General features: G+C 35.4%; 1 protein-coding gene across 7 annotated transcripts in view; it reads left to right on the forward strand.

The window, feature by feature from the left end:
- Positions 1-20426, forward strand: part of UGGT2 (UDP-glucose glycoprotein glucosyltransferase 2) — a 245734-nt gene that overhangs the window by 193956 nt on the left and 31352 nt on the right. For 3 of the 7 annotated variants that reach the window (XM_072622097.1, XM_072622101.1, XM_072622099.1), the window contains 4 exons: positions 3423-3508; positions 4556-4646; positions 6273-6357; positions 18746-18928. In XM_072622097.1, the coding sequence (XP_072478198.1) occupies positions 3423-3508; positions 4556-4646; positions 6273-6357; positions 18746-18928 (445 nt within the window). Of the gene's footprint in view, positions 1-3422; positions 3509-4547; positions 4647-6272; positions 6360-18745; positions 18929-20426 lie in introns of those variants that run through there. The other 4 variants (XR_011969897.1, XM_072622098.1, XM_072622102.1 and 1 more) reach the window with 4 other exon arrangements.

Consider the following 20426-nt stretch of genomic DNA (forward strand, 5'->3'; position numbering starts at 1 on the left):
CACTTTCTACATTACACTTTTCTTAATTCCTGCAGTTACTAATGCTTTCTTCCTTTCTCCAGATTTCCTTGTATATGTTATATATTTTTGTATGTATATCTCCCCCAGTAGAATATAAACTCTTTGAAGGCAGGGATTATTTCCATTTTGTCTTTGTATTCTCAGCATTTGCCACATGTCTTGTGCTTAATAGATACTTAATAAATGTTTGAGTTTGATCAGTTGATTGCCCAAGCATTTATAGTCACCTGTAACTTCTCTGCATCACAGTATTGGTAATTAGCTTCATGTCTCAACTGTGAAAGCATAGATAGAAGATTTTTAAAATGAGCAACTCTGTTCCAAACAAAATTACCCCTAAATTGGGGGCTACACATGCACACACACACACACACACACACACACACGCACGCACGCACGCACGCACACACACATATTTGTGTTACTAAGTTTTCAGGTCACCAGAAGTGATCTAACTCTATCAAATTATCACAGAGAATGACTTTTGGTATTCTCTTTAAAAAAATATGAAACCCTTCAGGGCTATTTAAGAGATTAAATTAGATAATGTAAATAACATACTTTATAACTGGAAAGTAAATATATTAACTTATACTATTATTATTCTGATGCTCCTTCCCAGAAAACTAATCAGTACATGGAAACTGTAGAAATAGGATCAATCTTATCCTTTAGATCCTACAAGACAGGAGGGCAAAGAGTGGGGAGTGATAGCTTTGCTTTCTTCCCTTAGACTTTTGTTCCTATCCAACTTCATTTGCATACCAATTAAAGAGCATCTTAGGAGTGAGATAGGCATTTTTAGCCCTAAACTTGACACTGCTTTTCTGTTACCAATAAAATATAATAATAATAAATAATAAAATAAATGAAAATAATAATATAATTTTTAAAACTTTAAGTTTTTTTCCATGCTTTTGTTATCTTCCCCTGCTTACGATGCTAGGAGAAGCCATCACCAAATGTCAGAATCAACATGAAAATTGTGTCTCCTCCAATACTAGATTTCCTCTGTATACTTGTTCTAGTAAAAACCATTTTTCTTTTTTTTCTTCAGTACCATTTCCACTTTTCAGAAAGCACATCTGGAACTATGATGTTAGATTACAAATGTGGCAACTCCATGCCCTAAATTTTGAGAAGAGTTTACTACAAAAATCTTTGCAAATCTTTTCCATCTTTACTTTTCTGTTATTTTCCTTCCAATTTCATCCTTAAATGCTGTTGGAACGACTTTTCATAATTAAATCTCTCACCAAGCTTACTTTTTTTTCCTTCCATTGATTCTTGCCCCTTCGTGAAGTGGTATTGCATTTAACTTTTTGCCATCCTCACCTCTAAGATTTTACAAATCACTTTATACTCTAAAGTACTATTGCCATTGTGACACATTTCTCTATTTGACAGGTAGATCAAGTATTTGCTGACAGAATTAGTTTGGGGGCATTTCTGGTCTCATTATGGCATTTGATTTACATTGGTTAAACTTTTCTACGATATAAGAAGTTTTGATGTCCTTTTCTCCATTCATTTCTCATTGTTTTGACCATCAATAATTTATTTAAATAATTCAGATTGCAGTTGTTTTAGTTTCACAGTTATATTTCTTTTCTAATTTTCATCCTGATAGTTTTGTATTAATTTTTACTTTGTCCTGGAAAAAGGATGGTCTGACTATATTACTGTTATACATTAACTTAGTTATTGGCACTTTAAATGTGAAATACTTTTCCAGTTACTAAAGGGTGGTTACACTACTAGAGGAATGGAATCTAGTCAGTTTTGACACTCTTGCCATAAATGTAATCAGAAGACAGAAGGACCCTGTGGCTAAATAGAAAGATGACTGACAGTTTTCTTCTTGAAGAGGCAAATAAAGGAGTTCACAGATTTGGCCTCATCGTGTGTCCAGAATCAACAAGAAGCATCCTTTTACATTGATCAATATGATCATCTTCTACTACAGTGTTCATGTGAATTACTCACAAAACAAAACAAACCCTTTAATGTGCAGCAACCTATGTACTAACATCAGCTACAGAAGATGAAGAGGTAGAGAAATTCCACAAACTCAGCATGATCCTTCAAGTTAAATCAAAGTTAATTAACTCTGGCGCTTGGTAACTTTAATACAAAGCATTGAAAAGAATAGTAAAAAATAAGGTGGAAAACATCATTCAGGAATAAAGAATGTGAGCCCTAAAGACTTATAGACAACACAGAAGTCTAACACATACATGTTTCTTTGAGAAACATCAACAAATGTGAATATTCCATAACACACCAAAAAAAACATACACAGAAAAAGAAAATTGTATGTGAAGCTCTGAATTACATAGGTCTTTTTGAAACAAATATTAAGTTTAATACAATAGTAACAAATTTCTGCTTTTTTGAGTCACCATCTGAACTTTCTTCTATGTATGTTTAAATATTTCCTTGACTCGTTTTCTATTTATTTTTTTCATCACCACCCTTTGACCTAGTAATTGCATTGTTGAGTCATCTATGCCATAAAAAGACAAATGAAAGAAAAAGGGCAAAGACCCATATGTAGCAGGACGTTTGTCGTAGCACTTTTTTTGTAGTAAAGAGCCAAAAACAAAGTTGATACCTATTATTTAAGAATGGCTGAACAAATTAGGGTATATGAATATGAATATAGTATGAATATAGTGAATATAGTGAAATAATATTATAATGCTATAAGAGACTATGATGAAAACAGAATCAGAAATCAGAAAACAGAATCATCCTACACACAGCTGCCAAAGTAATTTTCTTAAAGTGCAGATCTGTCCACATCACTTTCCTATTCAATTAAACTCCAGTGCCTCCCAAGATCAAGTATAAACTCCTCTCGTTAACTGTTAACTGTTAAAACTAGACACAATTTTGCTACCTTTTACTCCCCTTTCTACACTTTGCAATCATGCCAATGTGGCCATCTTGCTGTAATACTCTATCTCCAGTCTCTGTACTTTCACGCTGACTATCCTTCATTCCTGGAATGAACTCCCACATCATCTTTGACTCTTTGCATCTTTTGTGTCCTTCAAAACTCTACTCATGACACTCTGTAACAGAAACTTTACCTCTCTTCAGTTACTAGTGTCCTACACACACACACACACACACACACACACACACACACACACACACACGAAACCTACTTTATGTTTGTATTTCATATGCTTACTTATGTATATATGGCTTCTCCTTATAAAATTTAATAAGCTCTTTGAGGGCAGCAAATGTTTCATGTTTGTCTTTGTATACTTGTCCATAGTAGGTGATTAATAAATGCTCATTCACTGATGGATATTAGTTTAGATGGGTTTGCTATTTATGATTAAATACATAACAAATTAATTTTCAAATTATATCTTTTTCATCTTTAGCATCATTACTGGCCTTCCTACTTACCATATGTGGAAGACTCTTCTTTGGCCGAATTTGTTTGACCAGCTGGATAGAATGTTTGCAGGTCAATCAACTAAGCATTTATTAAGCCAAGTAATATAATTGTACTAAAAAGTAGTTGCTTCAGTTATCTCAGCCATCCTAATGATTCATTCATGGGTATCTAACTGATGCAGTAGATAAATCAGGATGACTCATCTTTCTGAGTTCAAATCCAGCCTCAGATACTGACTGTATAACCCTGGACAAGTCACTTAACCCTGCTTGTCTCAGTTTCTTCATTTGTAAAAAGAACTGGAGAAGGAAATGGCAAAATATCTTTGGATAACAATAATAACAATAACAATTAGTAAAAATAAGGAAATGGTGAAATATCCAGGAGCTCTGCCAAGAAAACCCCAAATGGGGTTGTAAAGAGTCAGACATGGCTGAAAAATGACTGAACCTCAATGATTTATTCATATTGACCTTGAAGAGGCACAATTATTTTATTTGATAGAACAGTAAAATAACCTAAAAAGAGAACCAGTGACATTTCAGTTTTGTTCAGTCAAGCTCTGTACTTTCAGCCCTTATTCAATTATCTCAGTTGTCTTTTTAGTTCTATCTTTATTCCATTGGAACAATGGAATGGCTCTTCATTTTTGGAAAAGTATCCCAGTATAAGATTCCAAGAGAACTTAAGCTCTTGAAGGAAGGAACTTCATAAGTGTTTGTTACATTATGTCCATAGCCTCCAACAGAAAATCAGTTATTCTCGGCAGATTAGTAAAGTCTCAGAATTCTGTCTGACTGCCAGTGTGATCACAGCTTCCTCATTATGATTTGTCCTCAAAATTGTTTGACTGACTGCAAAATGAATCAGAATCGAAAGAGTTTAAGGTCTTAGAAGAGAAAACTTCTAGCTAAATATTACATTTTAAGTGTTACGACTTCCCAATGGTTAATAACAAATATTTATTTACGATTTTAATAATCTTTCACTTAGAGGTATGTCCTTCTTATTTCAGGATGAAGTATTTTAGAGTTGGTCCTATAGCATACAGCTTAGAAATTTATCTTCATAGAAAAATAGCCAATTCTCTTCTTTCTTGCATTTTAAGTTTCACAGGAGGACTGCAAGCAGAAACAAAGGAAAAGAAAACTGATCTTCTAAACATATTTTCAGTTGCTTCAGGCCATTTATATGAACGCTTCCTGAGGTGAGTTAATTTTTTATCATTTCAATTAAATTTAATAAATATGAAAATTTTTTAAATGGCCTGAGATATGAACTCTTAAAGACTAAAAAAATGACTGACTTTGTAACAAAAACTAACTATATTGTTTCTAAAAGGAAAGAAAAAAGTCATCTTTTTGAGGTGAGAAATAGACTTTTTAGTACCTTCAAAAGCAATCACATAATGCCTTGAAATGTATGAATAAGGACTGTTGATAATACCCCCTATGGGCATTAGTAATAGTAATGGGTGAAAATTATAAAAATGCTTTAAGATGACAAAGCCCTTCATGTTATTAATCCAATAAGTATGTACTATTATTAGGTCATTTTATAACTGAGGGAACTGAGGCTCAGAAATGTTCATAGTTGTATATCCAAGATCATACAGGTAGCAAACATCTAAGTAGTTCTAACCACTTCTTTCAGGCTCCAAGTCCAGCATTCTGTGTACCATAATACTCTGACTCCTTATTCCAGACATATTTTCCCATTGTAAATACCAGGATAGACATCTTTCGGGGAAATATAATTACCCAAAGATTTCCTTGGTAGAGAGAATTCATGTGGATGGTTCAGCATTTTAAGACTTAGTGTTAATCGCATTGTGATAGTGCTGAAACTCTAATTCAGTTCAACTTGTAGTTGTGTCTTCTGATTTGATTCTTAATGTGTTTATTTGAAACAAAACTAGTGTTAGTTATGTGTATGTATGTATATATGTGTATATGCATATACATATGTAGGCGCATTACTCAACTAATGGTCAACCATGCCTTTTTTTTCCTTTTTTTTAAAATTAAATTATTTTCTTAGTTTTCAGTGTTCTACGGTCACTTCCATATTTCTTAGATTTTTTTCCCCTCCCTCCCCCTCCTTGCCCTCTCCTTCTCTACTCCTTCCCTGAGACAGCATATAATCTTATATAGGTTCTACACACACATTCCAATTAAATACATTTTCACCTTAGTCATGTTACATAGAAGAATTAAAATGAATGGGGGAAACCATAAAACAAAATATAATCCAAAAGAAAATGGTCTGCTTCATTCTGCAATCAAATTCCATAGTTCTTTCTCTGGGTGTGAAAGGCATTTTGCCTCGAGTCCATTGGGAATTTTTTTAGGTCCTTGCATTGCTGTGAAGTACTAAGTCTACCAGAAAAACTGCTCACATACTGTGGTTGTTGCTGTGTACAAAGTTCTCCAGGTTCTGCTCCTTTCACTTAGCATCAGATCATGTAAGTCCTTCCAGGCCTCTCTCAATTCTTCCTGTTCATCATTTCTTACAGCCCAATAATATTCCATTACATTCATATACCACAATTTATTCAGCCATTCTCCAATGAATGGGCATCCCCTTAATTTCCAGTTTTTGGCCACCAAAAAGAGAGCTGTTATAAATATTTTTGCACATTTGTCAACCATGACTTTTAGAGAAAATTTTTAGTCTGTTGAGTAACCTTTGTCAATGAAGGGCTTATAATGAATACCATTAATATACCTGAAAACTAGAAGAAAAAAGAACAAAGCTAGAAAATTCTTGACAGTTATGTTGACCTTCAATTGCTTTTTGTTGTAACTTGGATTTAACCCAATTTCTCTTACAGAGTCATGATGCTTTCTGTGTTACGCCACACAGAAACTCCTGTTAAGTTCTGGTTTCTGAAAAATTATCTCTCTCCAACATTTAAAGTAAGTGTTTGGTTCTGATAGAAAAATTCAAGACAATGTAGAATAAAACTGTTGATATGTTAGATCATTACTACTATAAATTTAATTCATAATTTTATTTTCAAAAGTGATTATTTATTCCACTGGGAATCAATTTTGAGATCTCAGTGCTTCCTTAGCATAAAAATTCTTGCTTGACATATTTGCTATGTGGTGTTTATTTACAATGCACATTGACATAAAAAGAAATTTAAAGGATAAGGACAGCAGAAGTCAGGTTATTTTTAAATAACATGGTAGGCAGTATAAGAGGAATTTTCTGCATTACATAAGGAATACTGTAGAATAATCAATCAGTGGATGAGGAAAACTATTGGATTGTGGAGATAATTTACACAGACACAGTTAGTAATTGTAATTCTGGGTAATTTTTCATGAGTTAGTCTTGTACTAATAAGTGGCAGAAATATTCGTAGCCTTTGTACTCATACACCACAGCCAAGTGCTTATCCCCACACTCCTTTGGCTTCTCTGAGTGCATGCTGCTTTTTGCTGTTCTAAATAGTAACTAAATTCAATTCAATTCAATAAATATTTTTTAAATATTCAATTAAAATCTGCTCTATGTAAGTCACTATGCTTGGTAAACAGACAAAAAAAGAGCATTTCATGACCTCAAAGAGACTTCACTTCATTAGGAGAACAGAACATATACATATATAAGTAAATACAAGGTAATACGAGGAGGAAGAAAGCACTAAAAACTCAGTGGACCAGGGAGGATTTTCCATAAAAGGTGGCCTCAGGTTTGAGCCATGAAGGAAACAAAGAATTCTAAGAGACAAGAATAAATTGAAGATTTTTGGTCAGCCTGTGTAAAGATACAGGATGGAACATGGGAGACAAATTCAGGGAACAGCTAAACAGTAGACTACTTTGATTGGAACTAGTATGAAAGGGCACAAAATGAAAAAAAAATAGAAATGTAGGCCAAAGCCAGATTATGTAGAGTTTGTATTTTATCCTGGACACAAGAGAGAGCCACTAAAGACATTTCACTAGGGAATCCCATGATTAGACCATTTTTTTAGAATATTAACTTAGCTTTTGTGTAAAGAATCCTCTTCTGTGGTTCTTCATTGTAATGAAAATAACCCTGGGTTCTCAAAGACTATACCCCTGGAGTACAAGATATAAGAGGTTGTATTTCCTGGAGAGGCTTCAAGTATAATCCCAGATCAGCCTAGCTAGGTGTTTAGAGGCTTATTACCAACAGATTAGCCACCTGCTGATGAATTTATTTTTACCATAGAAACCCATGAACAAAGAAAAATGTAGAATTTTTTTATGGCCATCTTCCTCTTCTACCATGGCAGAAAGTGAGGCAAATATGCCAAATGCCAAATAGTTTTGAGAACATTTATAAACATTAATCGAGCTTTTAGTAGATAGGAGATTACTGTTTGCCATTGTGCAAGACATTTCCTTTTATTAAATTTTATTGTATTACAAAGTAAAATAATTGTGATTTTTTAAACATACTGTTTGATATTATAGTTAAATGACAGGACTCCACTATGAAGTCACTTGGGCAAAGTGATCCTAATGTCCATGAAACATAAGCAATGACAGACAGTTTGTACTTGTCCTCTGTTCTGACCCATTTTGACCCTGTGTCAAACAACTAATTGATCACACCTCCTGAATGGATGGATTCCTGGCCAGCTGTGGCAACTGAGAGCCACACCTATCCCTGGCATCTCCAGCTGCCAACTCAAACTCTCACCTGAAATCTGGTCCCAATAAGGAACCTACTCCTACCCAAATCTGGTATCGAAAAGTAACCTGGAGAATATCCCCACCAAATCTGGATCTAGTTAGAAATGTCCCCTCCCACATCTAACACTGATTATCTGTTCTCAACCAAGCCCATTTTTAAGTCTATTTTTAAGGTATAAAACTTCCCTGCTTAGACCCCTACTCTCAGCATGTACTCTCACTGAAAGCTTTACCACTATATACCTCTCCCCTCCCTGATTTAGATGAGTTTCTTTGCATCTGTGGGACCAAACCTCTATCTGTCTTGCTTTGCCATTGTATGTATTTTTGTATGATTTTTTTTGCTTGCTTTTTTCTTGCTGTGCCCCCATGGTAAAGCTCATTGTTTTACCAGCTTCCTGAGTACCAGTTTTCAGTGAATCTTCAAGTCTGGCTCTTTAGCCTAAGCCTTGAGACAAAAGAAAACATATAAGCATATATTTAACACAGTGAACTAAAAATACAAATGGTATCCACTTTAAATCTTGTGTGCTTAACATGTTTTTTTCTAATAAATGCTCCCAACTTATCCCAATAACAGTCCTACCCCATTAAGGCAGTGCATTGAAATACTTTTTTTAGTAGCAATGTGATGAAGTGTATTTTACTACTCATCTCTGACAGTGTGATTCAGTACCTAAGCTTTAAAATAGAACACTACTACACAGCAGTAAATTATATTGAAATAAATATAGTCTATCATTATAAATATCTTTTGCATTCTTTTCTTTTTATTACTAATCTGTCCTTTTCAATGAGCAAATTTAAAAAACTGAAAAATAAAGCTCTGAACACATAGCTGCATAGTCTGGCAAAACAAATGCCCATATTGGCCATTTCTGAAAATGCATATTTTTCTGCATTTTAAATTCATGACTTCTCTGTTAGAAAGTATTTTTTTCTTTGGACTTGTGACTTATCAATGCACTGATCTAAATTCTGAAGTATTTCAAAGTTGTTTTTCTCTATAATGTTATCATTATGTAAATTGTATTCCTCATTCTGTTCACTTTGCTCTGAATTACTTTATAGTCATCTTCCCAGTTTCCTCTGAAACAATCCATTTCATCATTTCATATAGCACAATAATGTTACATTAAATTCATTTTCCACAGTTTTTTTAGCTATTTCCCAATGGGAGGATACTCCCTTTATTTCCAGTTTTAGGTATCCATTAAAAAGAGCTGCTGTAAATACTTTTGTACATATAGATCATTTTCTTCTTCTTTTTTAATATATTTAGGCTATTGGCCTAGTAATGACATAGCTGGTCAAAGGGTATACACATTTTAGTTACTTTTATGATACGCTTCCAGATTTCAGAATAGCTGGACCAATTCACAGCTCCAGCAACAATGCATTAATGCGCTTGTTTTTGTCACCTTCATCTTTTCCCATTTTTATTGGTTTGGTGGGTATGCAATGGAAACTCAACCTTGCTTTACATTTCCTTAATAGAGAATCAGAGCATTTTTAAAATACAGTCCTCCTTGAAAAACTGCCTGCTCCAGTCCTTTAATTAATTATTTAACTATTGAAGAATGCCTTTTTAATATTATAAAATTAAATCAGCTCTGATGTAATTTGAATATTAGATCTTACCAGAGAAATATGCTGTAAAGATTTTTCCCAGTTACCTATTTCCCTTCCCAATTTTTGCTACATTAGATTTGTTTGTGCAAAAACTTTAATTTTATCTTAGAAGTGTTCATTTTACTTTATGCAGTGCTCTCTAATGTTTGTTTAGTCATAAACTCTTCTTCTTGACCTTCTAATTTGTTTATGATATGACCTTTTGTATCAAGGTCATGGAACTTATCTTCATGTAGTGTGTGAGGTGTTGTTATGAATCTGATTTCTCCCACACTTTTGTCCAATTTTCTCAGCAGTTTTTTTTTTTAAATAGTCTTTTCTCCAATAACTGGAGTCTTTGCATTTACTATGCAAATACTGTGTTTACTACTGCATTTATTTGCTTCTTTATGTTATGTATCTAATTTGTTCTGCTGATCTACCTCTCTGTTTTTTAAACTGGTACTCAAGTCATTTTAATGATTACCACACTGTAACATACTTTGAGATCTAGAACTTATAAACAGGAATCCTCCCCTTCCTTCCTACTTTTTTTCCATTATTACCCTTGAGGTGTGTGGTGATCAGTAAGCAAGCCAGATTGACTGGCATTTAGAATGCATGATGAAGATGTGATGTGTTGAATAAGTCAAGTAATGTATGTCACAGCCAGCCATGAAATACTTTAAATGCCACACAGGTAAGTTTGTATATAGAGGCAATAGAAAGCTACTGGACATTCTTGAGTAGGAGAATTACATGATATGGCCTATGCTTTAGGAAAATCAATTTGCAGCTAAATGGAGGATACATTAGAAAGGGGTGATACTAAATGGAAGGAGACCACTTCAGAGACTATGGTAATAATCCAGCTAAAAAGTTTGGAAGGCCTGAACTACAATAGTTGTAGTGTGAGTAGAGAGAAAGGGACATATGCAAGAGAGGTTAAGAAGATAGAACTGGTAATACTCTTAGCAGCTGATAGGATCAGGAAGTAAATAAAGAGTAGAAACCTGAGGATACTTCTAGATTACAAACTAGGATGACTAGAATAATGGTGATATCCTTGACTGAAATAGGAAGGTTATGAGAAGGGATGGATTTAGCAGAGATAATGAGTTTAATGTCAAGGACATCTTTACGGTGTGGAGCCAAGATGGTAGAGTAGAAAGCCGTATATACTCTAGCACTTCCCCCACAGCCCAAAAAATACCTGTAAAAAATGACTCTCAACAAATTCTAGAGCAGCAGAAGCCACAGAACAACAGAGTGAAAGAGGTTTCCAGACAAAGGTAACCCAGACAGCTGATAGGAAAGGTCTGTCTCATAGGATGCTGGGCATAGTGGAGCCCAACCCTGGCTGCATGTCACTGGGAGGAACAGGACCTGAACAGACCTCTGGGGCAGAGTTCCCCGCAGCGAGGGTCCCAGATCCCTCAACCCACAAGCCACAAAGAAAGTTCCAAAGGTCAATGTGGGAAGGTTTTTCCAGCTCGGTGTGAGGCGAACAGTGTTCCTCTAGCAATAGCCTAAGGTGGCAGCAGCAGCAGCAAGCTGCAGGCAACTACAGTGGCTGGGGAGCAACCTGGGCCCATTGTCCAGACAGGTCACCTTAAAGCCTCTGGCAGTAGGGAGCAGCTGATCTACACCTCAGTCCTGAGTGATGGCCCTGCCCCCACCCAAAGCCCAGGGCAACGGAGCAGCTGAGTCGAATCTCAGCCTTGAACATGGTACCGGGGAAAGGAGGGGCAATAGGACCCTCCTCTTGACAAAGGATTGAGAAGGCAAGTAACTGGCTGGGGAAATGTCCAAAAAAAAGGAAAAAAAATAATACCATAGAAGGTTACTTTGTTGGTAAACAGGTGTCTCCTCCCATCCTTTCATATGAGGAAGAACAAGGCATACTGTCAGAGGAAGTCAAAGCCCCTGCCTTCAGTGCCTCCAAAGTGAATGTAAAATGGTCTCAGTCAATAGAAGAGCTTGAAAAGCAAATTAGCAGCTTGCTAAAGGAGAACCAAAAAAGTGCTGAGGAAAATAACACTTTTAAAAAGAGGCTAACTCAATTGGAAAAAGAGGTCCAAAAAGTCAGTGAGGAGAAGGGGGCTCTAAAAAGCAGAATTAGCTAATGAAGGAGAAGGTTCAAAAGTTCATTGAACAAAATAGTTTTTTAAAAGAGAGAATCAAGTTCAGGGAAGCTAATAACTATGAGATAAACCAAGCAGTTAAAAAACAAAACCAATAGTTTGAAAAAAAATAAAAGATAATATGAAACATCTCATTGGAAAAACAACTGACCTGGAAAATAGATCCAGGAGAGACAATTTGAAAATTGAGACTACCTGAAAACCATGATCAAAAAAAGAGCCTAGACACTATCTTCCATAAAATCATCAAGTAAAACTGTCCTGATATTCTAGAACCAGAGGGCAAAATAAATATTGAAAGAATCCACTGATCACCTCCTGAAAGAGACCCAAAGAGAAAAACTCCTAGAAATATTGTGGCCAAATTTCAGAGTTCCCAGGTCAAGGAGAAAATACCGTAAGCAGTTAGAAAGAAACAATTCGAGTATTGTGGAAATACAATCAGGATAGCACAAGATCTGGCAGCTTCCATATTAAGGGATCGAAGGGCTTGGGATAGGTTATTCCAGAAGTCAAAGAACTGGGATTAAAACCAAGAATCACCTACCCAGCAAAACTGAGTATAATACTTCAAGGAAATAAATGGTCATTCAGTGATATAGAGGACTTTCAAGCATTCATGATGAAAAGACCAAAACTGAAGAGAAAATTTGACTTTCAAACACAAGAATCAAGAGAAGCATGAAAAGGTAAACAGGAAAGAGAAATCATAAAAGACTTTCTAAAGCTGAACTGTTTACATTCCTACATGGAAAGATAATATTTGTAACTCTTGAGACTTTTCTCAGTATTTGGGTAGGTGGAGGGATTACGCACACACACACACATACACACACAGACACACATACATACATACATATAGACAGAGAGTGCAGGTTGAGTTGAATTGGAAGAGATGATATCCATAAAAAAATAAAATAAAAATTAAGGGGTGAGGGAGGAAAATACTGGGAGGAGAAAGGGAATGGGGCAGACTACAACTCATAAAAGAGATAAGAAAAATCTTGTTCAATGGAGGAGAAAAGGGAGAAGGTGAGAGGGGAAAAGTGAAGCTTACTCTCTTCACATATGGCTTAAGGAGGGAATAACATGCTCACTAAATTTGATATGAAAATCTATCTTACACTACAAGAAAGTTGGGGAGGAGACGACAAGTGGGGCAAGGGGAATAATAGAAGGGAGGGCAAATGGGAGAAGGGAGTAACTAGAAATAAACATTTTTGGGAAGGGATAAGGTCAAATGAGGTAATAAAAAATAAGGAGGCATAGGGTAGGATAGAGGACAATATAATTAGTATTACACAACATGATTATTATGAAAATCTTTTGCAAAATGACACATATTTAGTCTGTCTTGAATTACTTGCCTTCTCAGTAGAGATAGGGAGGGAAGGAGAGAAGTTGGAATTCAAAGTATTAGAAATGAATGTTGAGAATTATTATTGCATATAACCTGAAAATAAGAAACACAGGCAATGGGGATATAGAAATTTATCTTGCCCTACAAGAAAAGAGAGAAGATGTGAATAAGGGAAGGGTAGGTACATTGAGGGACGGGGTAATCAGAATGCAAGCTATTAGGGGGTGGGGGGAGGAGAGAGATGAGAAGAAAAATTGGACATGTTTCAAAGTGATGTAAAAGCAATTAGTATTAAAACAATTGACTGAATTAATTACTGAGACTAAATCAGAGACATCTTTAGTTTGGGGAAAACAATTTTAGTCTAAGTTTCCTAGAAGCAGGTGACCTCGAGTAAAATTTGGCATTGATGAAAAAGTCAAGGTTTTAATGGTAAATTTGATTTTATGATTGTTGTTTAATCAGGAACTGGAACATGTACAGAAAGGCATGTAAGCACTTAAGACTTGCCTTAAAAGATGTTCCTTAGCCAATGTGAAATTATAATCATATCTGAAACCTGGTCATTGGAACTTGCTATTTTAAGATTCTATGGGATTATTAACTGACTGTTCTGAGTCTAACTCCAGGTATGGATAGCAAGAAAGGCTGTCTGAGCCTCCAATCCATGATGCCAGTAAGCCTGTGAGATGCTGATATGAACTGCAAAACATAATCTCATGGGAAGGGTGGGAGAGCGACTGTTCAGCCTGGGCTGAGGTAGGATTCTCCTGGCTCAATTTCCCCACTGACACCTGGCAGACTTTAAGCCTGACTGAACGCAAGTTGACAATCTATTCCTGCCTGGAAATGACATGAAGTTGGGGAGATATTGTATCCCTGCAATGTCTTTAGTATTGGTGGCAATTTCCTATAGTCAAAAGGTTTGTAAGCTTAATATCAGATCTATTAGATTATAGATTATTGGTAGGGGAACATCTGAGGTTAAGTCTAAAATTAAGCTATTAGGGATAGGACTTAGACCAACAACAATAAATTAGGGTCCTTTAATTCTTAGTAATAGTGTGGAGACAATTAGGTCAAGGGCCTGTGAAGTTAGCATATATAGTTACTATTTGTGTCTCAGTTGGTTAATGTTAAAAAAAAAAAATTCTTTTGTGGTCTATACTGTAAATGCTTTAAAAAAAAATCACCTGACCAAAAGTTGGAATTGTTCTATGTGATATGAACTGTGTTAAAAAGGAAAAATAAAAAAAAAATTTTAAATAAAAAGAAAATAAATCTTTAAAAAAGGACATCGTTAGCATAGGTACAGGAAGATAAAATATCATTTGTGAAAGGCAGGCTTTATGTCTACAGCAGGACCTATCATTATGGAGAATATAAGATGTCATTTGTTAACTGTATAAAAAGTATTTGACTCAGTAGAGCAAAATGCCATCTTATAGGCTGCTCTCCAACAAGGTGTCTCCCGTGTATATGTTAATATCATATAAGACTCTTTGAAAGATGTTACAACAGAGGTAACTTGATTTGAAGACTCTATTAATATAAAGCAAGGCATTAATAGGAGACATATAGTAGCCAAGGGTATCATGCACAATGTCCAGCAGAGAGTCTTGCTTTTAGATGATATTGTGCTGGTTCTCTTAAGCCTGGTACTTTGCAAACCTTCTTAAATGAGGTCTATTATTACCCAAAAGCATAAGAAGAAAATTAATAGGATGTTTGTTGTCCGAACTATGATATGCCATTGTATGGACAGGCCATAAAGGTGGTCCATCAATATGTTTATCTTGGGGCGACACTACAGAAGGAATTCATCCAGAATTGGATAGGGATAGAACAAGCTAGATTGCATTTGGAAAATTCAACACGACTTTTAATGATCCTGAGCTTCCATCCTGAAAGAAAGCCTACCTTCTTGTGTCATTTTATTGGAAATGCTAAACGGCTATGACTCATGAGCTACTAGAGTCTCTGAAGAACTGAATGTTTAGGACAATGAGAGCCACTTGATTCCTTCCCTTAAAAACAGTGTTAATGTTTTCCTTCTGCGTATAGGAATGAGTAGGTTTGAGTGAAGAATTGTGAAGGAGACATAAATAACATCAGAAAGTAGTAATGCCCAGAAGACAAGTGAGTCTGATTGTGTACAAAGAGCGAGAAGATCTAGAGCAGGGTAAACTGTGCCACCATTCCGAAGAGCCCATGGTTGCAAGGACCGGCTAAATCAACCAGCGGAGTGCTGGAAACACCTTGTATAGGTTCACAAGAGCCAATTTTTAAATTTTCAGTGAGGAAACTTATACCTCAGAAACTGAAAAACATTACCAATCAGATCTTGTTGATTGTCTGGACTTAAGAAAGCAATGGAGAAAATGTTATTAATGCGAATTAAACTTAAAAGTGTGCCATGTGTATATTTTTGGTTTTCAGAGGGATTTCTCTCTAACACAACCTTACCTATTCTTCATCCACCACCATCCAACACTCAGTCCCCCATTCCTCTTTTTGTTGCGGCTGTGCAAATTTCATTGGTATTGGCACTTCAGGACAGTTGTAACCTGAGACCCTGAACCCCTACAGGAGCAGCTGCATAGACCCGACCCTCCCCGCACCCTGCCATGTCTATCCCTTTCCCTTTAGATCAACTCATGGCTGTAAAAGACGCCTTTCCAAAATCAGGCTCCATGCTCTGGGTCAGTGACAGGAAAGAAAGAGCCCCATCTGCCCATTTTGTTTTGCCTGGGACACTGGATAAATCGTATACACATGGATGGATGGGTTTATTTATAACACGTTACTCCCTTGCCAGTATTCTATGGTCCAGCCAAGCTGGCTCTCTCATTATAGGCAATTAGTCATATATTAAACAGAACTAGAAATTATCTTTTACAATGACTATTACATTGTCATTAACTAAGTTTGGATTTTTAGTGGAGGTATCAGGTTGAAGGAAATATTATTAAATTTTATCCTTTTGGGAAAAAATGCGTATAAATAAGTGATTGGCACAAAGAGTTAGGATATAATTTCATTACTGATTACAATATTGGATTTATACTGAAAACATCAAAAATCATTTACTTTTTTCTTGGTTTTGAATTTCGTGTGGTGAATATCTACTCACAGAGAAGCATTATTACTGCTGAACAGGTGCTGTGCTCCCTAACCATAGGACCTCTCATTTAGCTTTTGTATTATGTGTCTTCTCTTTGTTTTAGCTAAAAAAAAAAAAAGAGCAAGAAATTATCCTGCTTGGCTACCTTGATCAAATAGACCAAACAATTAATTACTAACAAGTATTATTTACAAACCTTCCCGGTCCCCTAGGACATAGCCTTTTCTTAAAAGGAAAAAGTGAAGCTTGTTTAATAATATAGTTTTCACTAAAATATTATTATTATTCCTATTTACTGAGAGGTTAAAAAGGCTTTTGTATGACTAATAAATAAAATTTAAATACTGCTTGTATCATCTTTATCTCATTTATTAATTCCTAAGTCGGGTGACCATAATATGTTAGTACAGTAACATGTTCTATAATTTATAAATTATCATGTTATAATTTTAAGCTATTAAAAGTTTCAACTTTGGTCACACCCAGTATTGTGATACATGTTCAAATTTTGTTTTACTGATAGAAGAGGGGTATTATAAAAAGTTTTAGAGACCACTGATGCAAAGGTTAGCCCCTAGAATATTAAGTGGATCTCTGTGAAAGATTTTTGGGAGCTTGTAGACAAGAATCTTTATGTTCCACATGCATGGCCTTTATAAATTTAGTATCACCTCTACGTGATGCTCAGACTACAGAGTAAGATTTAGTAGGAGTAATTTGTTACTAGTTTAAAATATTTTAATTCATTGTCATCGGTTGTTATTTTTTTAGCCAACCACTCTATGATAGAATAGAGAGATATTTTAAAGACCAAGAATATAAGAAAGAATCTATGATTTTTTAAGTCAGAGAATTCCTAATGGGGGAACATTCTCTAGTAATGTAGAATATAATACATAGAGCACATATAAGACTTTGTAAATACATGGTAGGGAACTACCTGAGGAAAGGAGAAGTTAAGGCCACATGGCTGAAATATCAATGGTGGGATTTAAATCCAACTTTTCCTGATCCAAATCTAGTATTCTATATATTATGCCATGCTGTTTCCCATGTAATATGTGGTACAGTCTACTAAAAGCTTTTTTATTAAGTACATTATTATGGCATTAATTGCCAAAATAATCATTGGGTAAAAGTCTGCTTTCAACTGCATTACAAAAATAATGCAAATGATCTTTTGTATCTCATAGGCTTTTACAATCTACTTCATATTTATTTGTATAAATGTTTCCTTGGTTGCTTACTAAACCATAAATTCCTTGCGGTCAAGGCCTGTGTAGTAACACTCTTTTCCTGGCATCTAGTATAGTGTCTTTCATTAGAGTGGGTGATTAATCAATCTTCATGAATACTCTTTTTGCTGATATGACTCTCCCTCCTTTTTTATTTTCCTACTCCTCGTCAGTTTTGAAGTGATCTCCATAGTTTCCCAAAACCCTTCATTTTTTCCCCTTCTACTTTGAAAGAGAAACCATTGTTAATAATGGAAGTTCCTCAGGAACTTTGTCATCATTAATTACTTTCATAGCTAAAGGCAAAGATGTTCTTTAGTCATCTTTCATATGTACCCAAATGTACTTTGTTCTTACTAGAGCGGAAAGAGATTAAATTAAAACAAAATAACCAGTAATTGCCTACTGGCTTCAGGAGAGAGAGCAAAATAGCAGCTTCTCCAATCTCTTTACTTGCCCACCTCACTCGTTCTCCTCTTCTTTCCTTCTTATAACCATCCCCCAAGAACCCAGGTTTTTTTACAAAGCATGACCAAGGAAATTCAGTAACTACTACTGGTCTGTCCCAGGAATAAGACCTCTTCAACATAATTGGGAAATTCTAGAGTTATGTGGTGAAGAAATGTGTGTTAAAAAATGTAGCAAAATTACTATGGTTATTCCAAAATGTTCTGTGTACTCTATATAGTTGGACTGCATGTTTAAACACTTTATATTTCTTATGAATAGGAATAATTTTGTGAAAAATAATATTTAGACATGGAGCATAATTTTATTGTTAAATCCTTTTAGTGGTGTCTGATTCTTCATGACCCCATTTGGGATTTTCTTGGCAAAGAACTAGAGTGGTTTACCATTTCCTTCTCCAGCTCATTTTACAGAGGAGGAAACTGATGTAAATAGAGTTAAGTGACTTGCCCAGGGTCATACAGAATACAAATCTGATACCAGATTTGAATTCATGAAGATGAGTCTTCCTGACTTGAGTTCAGCACTGCTCTATCCACTTCAACACCTAGCTGTCCAGCGGAGCATAATACATTGCAGCAGTTCAAAGATCCCTCATTTTAAACCTACATACCTAGTTAATGAGAAGTTTTTATCATTGAGGCAAAATTATTGTACTCAAAGTTCTTGCTTGAATTTTTATCTGTAGGAGATAATTCCTCACATGGCTGAGGAATATGGATTCCAGTATGAGCTAGTCCAGTATAAATGGCCCCGTTGGCTGCATCGACAAACTGAGAAGCAAAGAATCATTTGGGGTTACAAGATTCTTTTCCTTGATGTTCTTTTTCCACTGATTGTGGACAAAATAATTTTTGTTGATGCTGATCAGGTAAGAAGTGAAGGTAACATGCATTGTGAATCACTGAAGATTTTGAAAAACATTTATCTAAATAAGGCATGATGTTTAATGGTATTGCTTACCATCCTTACAGCCATTCTGTCTTTGTTTAGGAATTCTGTCCAGTAGCACCAATGCCATATGACAAAAAAAAGTCAACAGCACATCATATTAAAAGAGCTGCTATTCACCATTGATCATCATGTAATGTTGCAACTACTGTGTGTAATGTCACATGGTTGTGCTCATTTCACTTTGTATCATTTCATATGTCTCCCAGCTTGTTTTTGAAAACATCCTGTTCATCATTTCTTATCACACAATAGCATTCCTTCACAATTATATACCACAATTTCTTCAGATAGTCCCCAACTGATGGACATCCTCTCAGTTTCAAATTCTTTATAGTTACAAAAAGAGCTGCTGTAAATATTTTTGTACATATAGATCCTTTCCCTTTCTCTTAGATCCAGTCAGGAGACTGCTTGGTCAAAGGGTTTGCACAGTTTTATAGTCCTTTGAGCACAGTTCCACATCATTCTAAAGAATGGTTGGACCAGTTCACAACTCTACCAACAATGCCTTAGTGTCCCAATTTTTCCTTATTCCCTCCAATATTGTCATTTTTTTCCTGTCATATAGGTATAAAGTAGTGTCTCGGAGTTGTTTTAATTTGCATCTCTCTAATCAGTAATTATTTTAGAATATTTCTTTACATGACTGTTAGACAGTTTTCATTTATTTATCTGAAAGCTTTCTATTCATATCTTTTGACCATTTATCAAGTGGAGAATATTCTTATCAGTTTGACCCAGTTCTCTATATATTTGAGAAATGAGGCCTTTATCAGGGAAACGATGTAAAAAATTTTTCCCAGCTTTCTACTTTCTTTCTAATCTTGACTGCATCAGTTTTGTTTCTGCCAAACCTTTTTAATTTAATGTAACCAAAATTATCCATTTTCCATCCCATAATGCTCTCTATCTCATATTTGGTCATAAATTCTTCCCTGAGTGATAGATCTGATTAGTAAAATTTTCCATGCTCCCCTAATTTGTCTATGATATCACCCTTCGTGTCTAAACCAGATACCCATTCTGACCTCATCATGTTATGTGGTACAAGATGTTGCTCTGTTCCTAGTTTCTGGCAAACTGTTTCCCAGTTTTCCCACCAATTTTTGTCACATAATGAGTTCTTGTCCCCAAAGCTTGGATCTTTGCATTTATCAAGCAATAGGATAGGTTGTTGGGTTTGGTTGTTTCTTTTTGTGACACTATTTAGTGTTCTCTTGGCAAGACACTAGAGTGGTTCGCCATTTCCTTCTCCAGCTTATTTTACAGATGAGGCAACTGAGGCAAAAAAGGGTTAAGTGACTTGCCCAGAGTGTCTGAGGCCAGATCTGAACTCAGGCAGAGGAGTCTTTCTGACCTAGCACTCTATCCACTGTTTGACCTACCTGCCCTAAACCCTAGGTCACTGACTGCTG

This window comes from Notamacropus eugenii, chromosome 6, assembly GCF_028372415.1.
Source record: "Notamacropus eugenii isolate mMacEug1 chromosome 6, mMacEug1.pri_v2, whole genome shotgun sequence".
NCBI classification, from domain to species: domain Eukaryota; kingdom Metazoa; phylum Chordata; class Mammalia; order Diprotodontia; family Macropodidae; genus Notamacropus; species Notamacropus eugenii.